The sequence below is a fragment of the Trematomus bernacchii genome, unplaced genomic scaffold (genome assembly GCF_902827165.1).
Source record: "Trematomus bernacchii unplaced genomic scaffold, fTreBer1.1, whole genome shotgun sequence".
NCBI classification, from domain to species: domain Eukaryota; kingdom Metazoa; phylum Chordata; class Actinopteri; order Perciformes; family Nototheniidae; genus Trematomus; species Trematomus bernacchii.
The window spans coordinates 8,121,370-8,133,972 of NW_022987727.1; the positions used below are offsets into that span (position 1 = coordinate 8,121,370).

General features: G+C 40.5%; 1 protein-coding gene across 1 annotated transcript; it reads right to left on the reverse strand.

Annotated features, from left to right (window-relative positions):
* Positions 1–468: 468 nt before the first annotated feature.
* Positions 469–11,637, reverse strand: impdh2 (IMP (inosine 5'-monophosphate) dehydrogenase 2). Its single transcript, XM_034145474.1, has 14 exons — positions 11,155–11,637; positions 9,303–9,351; positions 8,344–8,445; positions 8,157–8,231; positions 7,593–7,799; positions 6,620–6,707; positions 6,279–6,478; positions 5,731–5,821; positions 5,511–5,606; positions 2,583–2,726; positions 2,186–2,330; positions 1,827–1,970; positions 1,035–1,118; positions 469–837 (listed from the first exon to the last, which is right to left on the reverse strand). Exons 1-14 carry the CDS (start codon positions 11,250–11,252, stop codon positions 816–818), a joined length of 1,545 nt encoding a protein of 514 aa, XP_034001365.1. The 5' UTR covers positions 11,253–11,637; the 3' UTR covers positions 469–815.
* Between the last annotated feature and the right edge of the window lie 966 nt (positions 11,638–12,603).

Consider the following 12,603-nt stretch of genomic DNA (forward strand, 5'->3'; position numbering starts at 1 on the left):
AATGTATAATACATACATTTATTATAAAATTTACATTTTATAGTCTACTACACATTTTTGGAAAACTACACTACATTTATTGTGTGACACGTAATAAGAAAGCATGTCCTAATACTTTTTGGTTTGGCTCTGTAGCTAGTGCTTTGACTTAAAAAAACATAGTGTCTAAATGGATTGTAGCCACGTCTCCTTTTATCTACAAGTTAAATACCATGATCCTTGATGAGACAAACAGTAGGCATGTCTACGGTATCGGGTGTATGCAAGTCGCTTCAAATAAAGGGGTAAGCTTTGTAAATATACATTTAATTGGTTGTTGGTAATTGTTACTCATGACAGCAGCAGCATGTCTTCTTATGATATGCCTCTCTCTGCAGTTGAGAAATTGCCTCTGCATTGTATCATCAACTCTGTATAGAATAGAAAAAGTACTAGAAAAACACAGATCTTCAAAAAATGACCAAAAACTTGTTTGTGGAAAAACACATAGGCTTTATTATCAGCTTTTTTTGCCTTAAAATGGACACGCCAGACATTTACTTTAAATCAGAACATGGAAGGCCTTGGAGGAAACAATCACACGTGCACTGTTGATAAATGTTTAGTTCCCCATCTTCACACAACTACACTGAACAGAGACAATGCATAGATGGCACTGGCAGGAAGACTTGATCGATCGTTGGAAGAGTGAGAGCTTCTTCTTAAAGACCATTTCTATGAGATGTTAGTAGTGTGTGTAGAGAATGACTAAGAGGGTCAGGCATGTAGTGCAGTTGCATAATGTGTCTGTCTCCATCAGCACAGCTCGTTGCTTCTCAAAACAGTCGTTTCTCATAACTGTGGGAGAAAGAAGAGTTGGTCAGAAACATCACACAGCTTTCATGATGCTCCTGAGGTTTCCGTTAGACAGATTGGAGGCACTAAAGAGGAACTTGTTGTGGTCGGAGCGACACATGAAACTAAGAACTGTTTAAGATATTGGATTATAAAAGCAAGTTAAAACAAGTTTCATACATGTGTGTTTGTATGTATACCTGTGCAAGCCGTGGACTCCACCCTCGTTTTGAGCTGAAGTTGTTCTCTTTTCAAATTTCAGGTCTCCAGAGTACATCATGGCTCTGTCGGGAGGAAGGAAATGTTACACATCCCAGACATCAAGAGGAAGAATGGCAGGAGAAACAAACACTGGGCAAGTACCTAGAGTAAAGCAGTGAGCTGGATCTATGCCACTTCGATACAGTAAGTCATCTAATCATCAGCAAGTGTTCACCACTTCATGCCTGGTTCAGACTACGCAATATGTTGCCTGTTACAATAGTCAGTTAATTATACAGTCATAACATCTTGACATGACCTGGCCGAGGGACAGGCTGCATGACTATTCAGAGGTTTGCCGTCTTCAATGAAATCGTCAGGAAGAAGATGACAGGGGCCGACTACTAGTTACAAAAGTGTAAACAAGCATTAGCAGCTTGGAGGATGCTAGCCGTCTTGTTTTCGTACATTTACTTTGACATATTGACACAACACAACTAATCCCCGTTGTTAGTCACTAGTTTGCAGCTTAGTTGGGCTGATATAATGTGGTCTATCAAGGCATTACAAAAATAAATAGCATTTTATGGCATTTAAATGGCATGCAAATAAGACTTGACATTATATTTTATGATTTAGTGTACATTTATGCCAATGTTACGGCAATTGATTGTACAGTATTTTCTCTGACACTTGTTCTTTGTCGCAGACATGAGGGTTGTAAAACAATTTATTGAATTAGAACTTCCCACTCATGCATAACGGAAACGTATCCCTGCCTGTGTGAGTACCTGAGCTGTGTGAGGCTCTTGGATCCGATGTCCTGACAGGAGTGCTGAATGCCAGCCAGCAGGTAGGGGACGAACTTGTGGATGGAGCCTTTGTCCTGCACCGCTCCAGAAACACCCTGAGCAACTTTGATCTTATCGCACTCACTGTGAAGGAGAGAGGAAGTAGGCTCATCATTCTTTATCACAAGGCAGACATGTGTCATGTTTTACAAACCACTGAAAAACTCAATGAGGAAGAAGTGTTGCCATCTGGGAAAAGACAATGAAAAAAACTGTCTGGCTGAAGAGAGTGTGAGATATACTGTCATCACTAGGGTGCTAACTATTAATATGACAGTGTATTAGCCCAGTATCTGTACCTGAAGTATCTGGTCTGAGAGCCCAGGTTTTTGTCCATGGCATCCAGGGAGCCCATGCCTCTGTATTTCTTCAGCCTGATGCCGTCAGAGAAGAAATATTCACCAGGAGCTTCACTGGTGGCCGCCAGCAGAGAGCCCATCATCACTGCACACAGAGAGACAGGGTGGGGAGTGACAGGTAAATAACATTTGAAATGAACGATGACTACTTAAAGGCTAAAAGAATTCTAGCATGGAGTAACCATCATAATCCAAATCTGAAAATCTACTGTTAATCCTCTCTGTAACATGGATTTAAAACATTACCACATCAGAAACACTAACAAACCCTTATTCACTTTAGATGTTAATATGTTTGATTTTCTTTATGATTCTATAACACCCATTCTATCCATACCAGTGGATGCTCCCAGTGCCAGGGCTTTGGCAATGTGCCCGACATTCTGGATGCCTCCATCAGCGATGACCGGCACCCCGAACCTCCGGGCGTACTCCGACACCTTATAGACTGCTGTGGCCTGAGGTCTGCCGCACGCCAGCACTGAGGAGAGGAGGAGAGACGGGGGAGGATTAAAGGATGGGAGAAAATACAGCTGTTGCATTTTAGTTAACTGAACTGAACTGAATAATGCTTTTTCCGTTCTAGTTGCATATGAACCTCTTAACCTACCAGAGCCAAGACAACCGCTTGCAAAAATGTTCAAACTGCACACCACGTGAAGCTTTATAGATTCATGTTAATAGAATATCTTTTCCATATTTAACTGCCAATTATTCTTTCATGTGATTATATTTGTTGACATGAATATCAACATAAATACAGATGAGCTTTGGAACCAGGAGCCTGCTGGTCATTTGGTAAACTGACAGTTTTGATGGGCATGCAGGGTGGAAAGTACCATGAAAATTCAATCTCACACACGGTGAATGAGCAGACAGGCTGGGGATGTGTCTCCTTCTGTTGTCATGTTAGCAGAGTGTGAATGGGGAAGTTAAACTCGTCACGTCAGCAGAAAAATCCAGACTGCCAATCAATTTCATTTACATCTCTTTCCCACGCTAATCTTTCACATCAACGCTTGAATATACAACCAAAGAGAACGATCCCAATTCCTTTTTTTTGTTTTACAAGTAGAGTTGTTTTGCTTCCTTAGGAGTTGTAGCTTGACCAACCTAGTAGTCCTAATTATCCTGCTACATATTCTAGGTCATGATCTGAGAGCATTGTGCAAAGGGCTCTTTCTACAAGTTATCGGAACCATCACCCATGGATACTGGTGGTGTGGTTTAATACTAAAGCTCCCAGAATTGTGGAGGCAGCAAACGCACCTTTAGTAGCTCTTTGATCAGAAACACATAGGAGCAACTTATGTCTGTTAGAAAAGTGTTTCCACTGCATGGTACGGCTCGGCTGGAAACATGAAACTGAAGACTTGAGCCGTGCCGTACCATGCCGAAATCATGTTTATTACTGTTCTGTACATGTCTTTTGAAAACATGTGATCAAAGTGCTTAAAAGGTCATCACCATACAGCCATGCTACAATTCAAAACTATGTCAATGTGGGTGCAACAATCACAGCTGGCATCACTAGCAGACTGATTATAATGGCTGAACAAAGACACATTTATCAAGTCCGCCTCGATCCTTTATAATGACATTAATTACAAAGCAAAGCTGCAGGCTGGGATATCACTCGTCTGGCCCCTCCCACTGCAGCAGGTTCAGCAGCTCTGGTAGACAGAGACACCCTGTGGCTGAAAGCACAAATGATGGTGGAAGTGGATGAGAACGGTGCTCTATAGCGGATACAATGATGGGAGGGCCAACAAATCAGAGTTACAGAAACAGCACAAGGAGGGTTTGGCCTTAAAGCAGCCACCATCTGACCAACGGTACCGGAAAGGTAACCAAAGGACACAAATTGTGTCTCAATCTGATGACATCAAGATCATTAATGGGGGATGGGGTCAGATAGCACAAAACACATGTCCTGTGTCTTTTCATAACCCCTTTGATGGAAAACAGTATGAGGTCAAGGAAAGATGTGAAGGACACCGACCCGGACTGGTGTCTCCCCGTTTGATCGGAGGGGTCATTCACTCAATTTGGAACTCTTTCCAAATGCGGCTAGTAAGATCAGTAAAGTGAGTGAAGGAAGAGCAACATTCAATCAGGATGATTGACAGATTAGTGAGGACACAAGATCAAGCAAAACCCCAAAACCTCAAAACACCCAAGGCCAGCTTTTAAAACAAACAAAAACCTAAGACCACTACCTCTATCTATCTATGCAAAGCTGTTAACAAATCAATGCAGCAGGCTGTGAAGTGGGGAGGGCGGGCACACTGTGATGGTGGAGCCAATAGGAGACCAGCTCAGGCCATAACTTACTGGAGTATCCCGTAACAGTGGTTGGGGTTTTGGGGCTGTGGAGCTTTATAGCTGGAGGTACACTTAGGGGAGCTGGACATGGATACATACATGGACATGATATACACAGACATACACAGACATACACAGACATACACACACATACACACACATACACAGACACACACATACACATACACACACACACACACACACACATACACAGACATACACACACAGACATACACACACACAGACATACACAGACCATCAACACCAAGGGTGGGAACCAGGGAAGAGAATATAAGAGAGTGAAAGCAGAGGGGATGGGAGAGAAAGAAGGGGAGGAGGCAGGTATGATGACAAACAAGATTAAGTTGACAGATAAAAGAAAATGAACATATGCTGCAAATTAGCAAGAAAAACATGGAGACAACACCGAGACCTTTGCCAGACATATCACAGCTGTATCCAACAAATGTATCCCTATGACAACTTAAGATTTAAAGTCCAAATTCAGCTGCCACAACCTACTAGCTAAATGTAACCAAAAATAGTTCATCTTTTCAGATTATCTAAATGTCAGATCAGAAGATCACAGAAAGATCAATCTTTGACTACACAACAATCACATCTCGTGTATTTTAACGATTATGACCTGCAAAGGTAATCAGGCAGGAGCGCCAGAGACAGACTCCCAGCATAAGAACAATCAAAACAAACTGAAGTCCAGAGCACTTAAACTAACAAAAAGACTAAATCATTCTAAACATCTTCCATTAGGACGCTCGACAATGAAAAGTTGAACAAAACTATCAATTTGTGCCATATCAAGCCAATATATTGTTGTTATCAAGAAAACACACGCTTTCTAGGCCCAAACTAAAGTCCAAGACATCAAATGGCTGTGGGCTGCTTTGTGAATCAGTTAGAAGTCCGCTGTCTCACTCACCTTCCTGTGTGATGCAGATGGAGCCGCTGCCCATGCCCACCCTCAGCCCGTCCACTCCTGCATCGATCAGGTTCTTAGCCTGAGCTGCAGTCACCACTGCAGCAGAGAGGGGGGGACAGAGTTGGTTTGTGCATCTCTAGGTATACTCAATGCAAACACTAATCTCTGGCATTAATGGAAACACCCTTTCAGATTGTTAGGTAAAGAAAAGTGTAGTTACCATTGCCTCCAATGACTTGCAGGTGAGGATACTTCTCTTTGATATACTTGATCATGTTGATCTGATAGATTGAGTTGCCCTGAGAGGAGTCCTAGAGGTACACACAGAACAAATGATATTTGTATTCACAGATCACAGTTACATTGAATACACTTACTTCATACATTTAAAAGCTTTTAGAAAACCGGAAAGCTTCATGAAATGTAATGAATCCAGAACACATTACCGGCATGCCATTACATGGGTTTACAGATCAAAGTTCAAGATCAAGACCTTGTCTGTTGTGCACTTTAATGCCACAGTGAATGGGCACTGCACTGCTGCCATAATAAGTTAACCCAGTTCATCTATTACAAATCTGTAAAAGAGCACACTTCGCGTCCGTTCACCGCCAATCAATGCTTTCTCAGTGATAAAGCTCCCAAATCGGCACCAAAGAGTCTGAGATTGATTCCAGAAGTGCAGCCCAGTTTGCGCTCAGTCCCTAAATCAGGAACTGAATTCCCTCTGGTCTTCACCTTTCATTTCTAAACTAAATGTCTCCTCACCAGAACAACCACGTCCACGCCGCTCTGCACCAGCAGGTCCAGCCGGTACTTGTCGTCGTTGTGGGTGCCGATGGCGGCGCCACACAGCAGCTGTTTGCGTGAGTCTTTAGAGGCCAGAGGGAAGTCTCTGTTCTTCTTCAGGTCTGTGCGGGCGATGATGGACACCAGGGACCCCTCCTCATTCACTATAGGCAGCTTACCTGCAGGAGGAACCAGGGGGGTTAAACAGGTCAGACGTTCATTTCACAGACAGGATGCAAGTTCATTTGGTTTACGTCATATTCTTAACTGCAATGGAAACTGAAATCATGCACGTTGTGAATAATAAACTACATTCTCACCTTTCTTACTCCCCTGGAGGATTTCATTTGCTTCTTTCAGTGTAACTCCAGCGGGGGCGACTACTAGATCCTCTAGCTTCGTCATCACCTGTCAAGGCATTTACACGCAGAGTAAAAATAAAGGATGTACCCAAACTCCATTTTTCAGAGGATGTTGAAGTGGTTAGTATTTTTGGGGGATATCTGTAATTTAAGATGTGACACTTTAACTGTAAATTAAAGATCTTAACATAATAAAAGTCATGAACAGGAATGCAGGCATTGTTCTTGTCTATGTAAATCCATGACCGATGTCACAGCACAAAATAGCCAAACCTTGTCCTACATTTTGAAAGTGTTTAGTTGCGTAAAGGCACACCTCTGTTATTATTAAAACAGCAAAAATCATGGAACTGGTGTGGTTTTTATATCTAAAAAAGAAAATATATCCACATAAAAAAGAAAACTTCTATATTAATAATTTGTAACATACTTACACACTTAGAACTACTTGATTATTTGTCTAATCTACAGTTATAAACAGAACTATCTGAAGTGGTCCTGGTTGCTATTAACATCCATTATTTATGCATTTGTATACACACATACTACACATACGTGTTAAACCATATGTAGTGGCAGATACAAAAGAGGAACATTGCAACACAAAAATTATAGCATACATTTATGTTTTTGCTAACATATTATTATTATTTGAACTATGCCGTTATATTTGTGAGATACTTAACCGTTACGATTACAAACATTTGAAATGTTTCATTTACTGTCATTTTTGTTCAAGTTTTTCACTTAGTTGTATACTAGTCCCACAAATTCAGAATCAATCAGACTCGGACTTAAATTCAAAACTATTGGATAATTCCTCCAGTTTTTCATGAAAATATAACAAATCATACACTCTTGATTTTTCAGTTCCTAAAAAACGTACACTAACCCCACAGTAGTTAATAATGTCTAATGACTCATGTCTTACGTCGCTCAGCGGCAGGTTGTGGTCCTCCTCCTTCAGGAAGTCGATGTCTCTGGAGGAGATGATGCCCACCAGCTTGCCGCCCATTTTCCCGGTGTCTGTGATGGGGATTCCACAGAAGCCGTGGCGAGCCTTGGCCTGGAAGACGTCCCGAACGCGCTCGCTGGGGCTCATCACCACGGGGTCCGTGATGAAGCCCTGCTCATAGCGCTGGAGAAGGGAGGGAAGTCAGGAAGGAGGTGAGGAAAGGAGGGGTTTGGAGGAATAAAGCGGGGCAGGAACAAATATAATTGGGAAGTGGAATCAAGAGCCAGCCGAGGAAAGAATGTAGGGGATTTCATGTGGGTGGTTGGATAAAGAATATTTGAGCGTTTACTGCTTAGACTCTAGAGCAGCGGAGCAAGGCATGCAGGGAAATGACACACTTCTTAATCGTTCAAACTAAAAGCAGCAAATAAAAATAGAGAAAGACAAAGAGATGCTGACATGAGATGACAGAAAAGATTAACATAAAAAAAGGGGAAAATGGATGAAGTTTAAAACCATACACATGGCCATCATCAGTACCTTGACTTTTCGAACTTCATTGGCCTGGAACTCTGGAGTGCAGTTGTGGTGGATGAAGCCGATGCCACCTGTAAGCTGCAGGCAGACATACATCAGTGTGTTTCTGTCACAGTGCACCAACGTGATAGCAGGAATAATAAAACAATCTTATAACTCAAGGAAACTGAGCATTCGTGTGTTGACTTACTGCCATAGCTATGGCCAGGTTGGCCTCTGAGACGGTGTCCATGGGAGAGGAGACGAAGGGAGTCTTCATGGTGATTTGTTTGGTGAGCGCTGAGGTCAGGTCCTGGACAAATGACAACAGCAGGTATTTTTAGCACACAGGGACAATTTAAACACACTTTAACAACTCCTGAGTAACATATTACCATTACTGTAAATGTTTTTTTAGAGCAGTCAAATCAAGGTCCACCGTAATAAATAAGGCTGGAAATTGTTTTACAATGTTAACTTACAATTTCACATGTATAGTTAAATATTTTATTAACAGAGCTTTTTCATTTATGTTTTTTTTTTAACATTATAAAATAAACAAGAGTGAATAATATAAAAGATATTTGGTGAATTCCATTTACTTGCATTGATTACAGGTTCCAGTTATTTTCTCCCTTTATGAACTGTTGAACAATCTAAGAGTTTACTTTTCTCCCAGTTCTTTCCTTAGATTGGTGGAAGCCTTTTGGGCATGTCATTTGAGACAGACATCGTTTTTTACAAAAAAGATGCAATTTCACCCAATTCTGAAAAACTAAGTTTGTGTTCAAAAAGCTAGAGCAGATAAAACATGAATTCAGTTATGCTCTCAAATGTTAAATGAAATTAAACGACTTGGATTGCAAAACTAACCTTATAATGGTAAGCAAAATCATGTATCCAAAACCTCTCTGGTCAGACTAATTTATGTCAAATGTAAATACACTTTATTATAAAGTCTGGGAAGCCATATTTGACTGCTCTGTCTTGTGGAGGCATTATGAGCCTAATTCTGGGATTATTTATGATGGGAGGCACTCAGCTGATAATCCTTACTCTTCCTGCATGCGCTATCCCAGACATCAGATTAGTTTAATTCCATAACACAGCAGCACTAATCAGATTTTATGTTTTGGCATACAGTTTATTTTTTCCATAATGACAACTCACCACTTGGTCTGATGAGAAGTCGATGTAGCCCGGCAGGATCAGGAAGTCGCTGAAGGAGAGACAAGAACAATGAGATTAGAGCAGCTATTCATCAGTTAGTCCATCACAATTAAAGACAGGGGGATAAATGAATTCATCATCCCTTTATATTCAAATAATATTTACTCAAACCTTCACAGAAACAATAACTCTTTATGTTTGGCTTGTCAGGTTTAACAGAACAGTTAAACGATCTTAGACATAAGCACACATATGTTGTTGTTCAGAAATAGAACACCAAAAAAGAGATTCAAGGAGAAATGTGAGTTAACCGTCTCCAAACAGGACATAACAAGGATGTCTTTCTGGAGAATGTTCAGAAGGGGTCATGTTACAGTACAAATGTGTGTGTGAAATGCTTTTTGCAAAGAACTCCTGACTTGCAAGCATGTCAATCCATGTGCTGTAGGAGAGACAGTGAGCCATGTGATGTTGAGACCAAAAGGAGACCTGTTCAAGTATGTAACACGAGTGACTGTGAGCCAATACACCGTCAAAGCATCAGGGGTTCAGTGGGTTCACTGGGTCATCAAAAAAGCATTTACTAATGGTGAATAATACTAGTATATTGCTGCAATAATAAATAAAAAAACGTTTTGATTGGAAGTAATAGTTAGTTTTATTTTCAATAAATCTCTCTATTTTTGTTCTGGTTTATCAAGGAATAATAAATCAAAATAATAGCAATTTGGGGACATTGCTTTGTAGAGCTGGTAGATATAGAAGTATTTTGATGTCAGATATATAATTTGGGACTTAAAAGTAAATACAGTACAATGTGTGCTTTGTTGCTAAAAGGACTAGCAAGCAGACCCTTTAATAAATAGCCAGGGTCCACACAGTCCAGCATAACAACACAGGATGTGTAAGCCAGGACCTAAATTTGGGTCCAGTGTGTGTATAGAAGGAATGTGCCCCCCCCCCCCCCTTCATTTCCAAGAGGTTGTTATTCAATCTACTGCTGTTTTAAAGGCAGATGCTTCACTTATAAATAAACCTTTACAGGACGCAATGGCAATGTGCAATATAAAGTGAAAACAATAAACTGTCTAAAGTTCAAAACAGTTATAAAACTTCACCAATGGCTAACAGACATAAACCATTGGTGTCCTGCCAGCTGTGATCACCGGGTTAATGTAAATCAAGGGTTAACTAGACAGTGTGTTCACCTTTACAATTGTGTTTTTATGAATAAGCAGCCCCATCAAAGCAGACATATTTCTCTACAGTTGTTTAATGCAATAGATTGCATACTTTTGGTTATTGCTATAATTTATCAATAGATTAAAATGGAAGATGAGTAATTATGTTAGAAGGCTGGGCAGTACAATGTAAACAATGGTCCAGAATACATTAATTTTCTCTGCTACATTATGAACAATTTTGACCACTCTGGTCACCTGGGAAACATCTGTTTTATGTTCCCAGAGTCAAAGCTAAAACAGGTGTATAATGTCTTCCGTGGTTCTAATGTAGATAACCTTGCTGTCAGTGTGAGCCATAATAAAACATGCTATTGATAATATAATACGAAATGTAGCATCCAGTGTTTTTGGAGCTTAACTCTTTTAGCATTAAATAAAATAGCAGAAATATTTATTTGAGCCAATATTAGGTCGGCTCATCAGTAAATAACCTGTCACTGGCTGTCCCTGAAAGATGGCTGACTTTGGCATCACCAGCTCCAGTTGCTAGACAGCGTCAACCGCAGGGGGGCTAGTTAGCCGTTAGCACACATAGCTACATTACACATTAGACGTGTGTTGTCGTGTTTGGCCGTGTAGGAGAGTGAGAGTGATCGTGGGGTCTTTACTTGTATGTCAGCCCGTCTCCTCCGTTGAACAGTTGCGTTCCCGACAGCCCGTCGTCGGGGATGTAACCGGTCTGGCCGCTGATCAGGTAGTCCGCCATGACGTCCAAATACACTCTCGCCAGTTATTTAGAGTTAAAATAGTAAGAAAGTCAACTTATGAAGCTGCTACAGCAACTAGCGGGTAGACAACAACACACAGGCCCGGGAACAGAGACCGATAACTTTCTTCCTTCGCCCCGGTGTGTTGTTCTGCTTCTCCGTCCGTTAACGGGTCAGTGGCGTCCTGCTTCGCGCTCCTCTGAGCAGCCGGGGGGCGTGCTGTCGTCTGGCTGTGTGTTAACGGTGAAGACGTGAGCAGAAAATGTCGGCATGAAAGCTTTTGTGTCCTCTCTCGGGCCTCTCTGCCAGCCAGAGCTGAGCGCTCATGTTCCTTTTGCAGCACCCTCAAACACGTGCAGTATTCCGGCCTGACAGCGTTTCCGACACGGATGTCACATCCGGCCGACCCGCCCCCTCATTTTTCAGTTTGAACAATATGACACCCTATTGGACAACATGAAAAACAGAAAACCTGCAACAAACCTTCAACATTTTAAAAGACAGACTATCTAAGGATGCATTTTGTGCTCCCTGGTGTGTACAATGTGTCTGTTATTGTTGTTATGGCAATTGTTAAACCTCTTTGTTGTAAGTAAAAGAGAAATATATATAAATATGATATCAGACACAGACATAAACCATATTTTGAAATGTTAAATTATTATCTCGGGAATGTTTCTCATTATTGTTCGATATCATCTCATTATTTTTGAGATACTCATGAATTCTTCCTTTTTCTCAGTAAAACGACATACATTATCTTTTTTTTCAATTTTATTTTTTTCTTATTTTTCTGACAGAAATGGGAATATATAAATAAATGTTTAGTGAAAATGTTAAGAAGTAATTATATTACAGTCATATAGGAGGAAGAGACAACGTTGTGGAACATAGAGAACATGATATTTGGCTTTAAAAAACAATGGCCAAGAAGACGTACTTTAGTAGCAATACCACAGTCTGAATCCTGCATCCATACGCTCAGTATAAAAAGTAAAAGTATCCATTATGCTGAATTGTTCATTTAAGAAAACACATTTTACCTAATTTAATTGTTGGCATTAATGGTTCAATGCTGTTGCTGGTGAAGGTAATTGTATCTGTTTATATAACAGTAACTGGGTATTGTTTTTTTTAATAAGCTTAATTTGCAAAGTCACATTTAATTTAGGATTTTAGATTGATGGAATTGAATTACTCATGTACACATATTTCAAAAGTAAACTATTTGAGAATATGTACTAAGCCACCCTTAACAACAAATAGGTGTATAATTGACCCTGCTACTATGTTGATAGTTTGCGGTTAAAACTATTATGCCAATCTAAAAAACGAGTTTTCCGGGCTGTC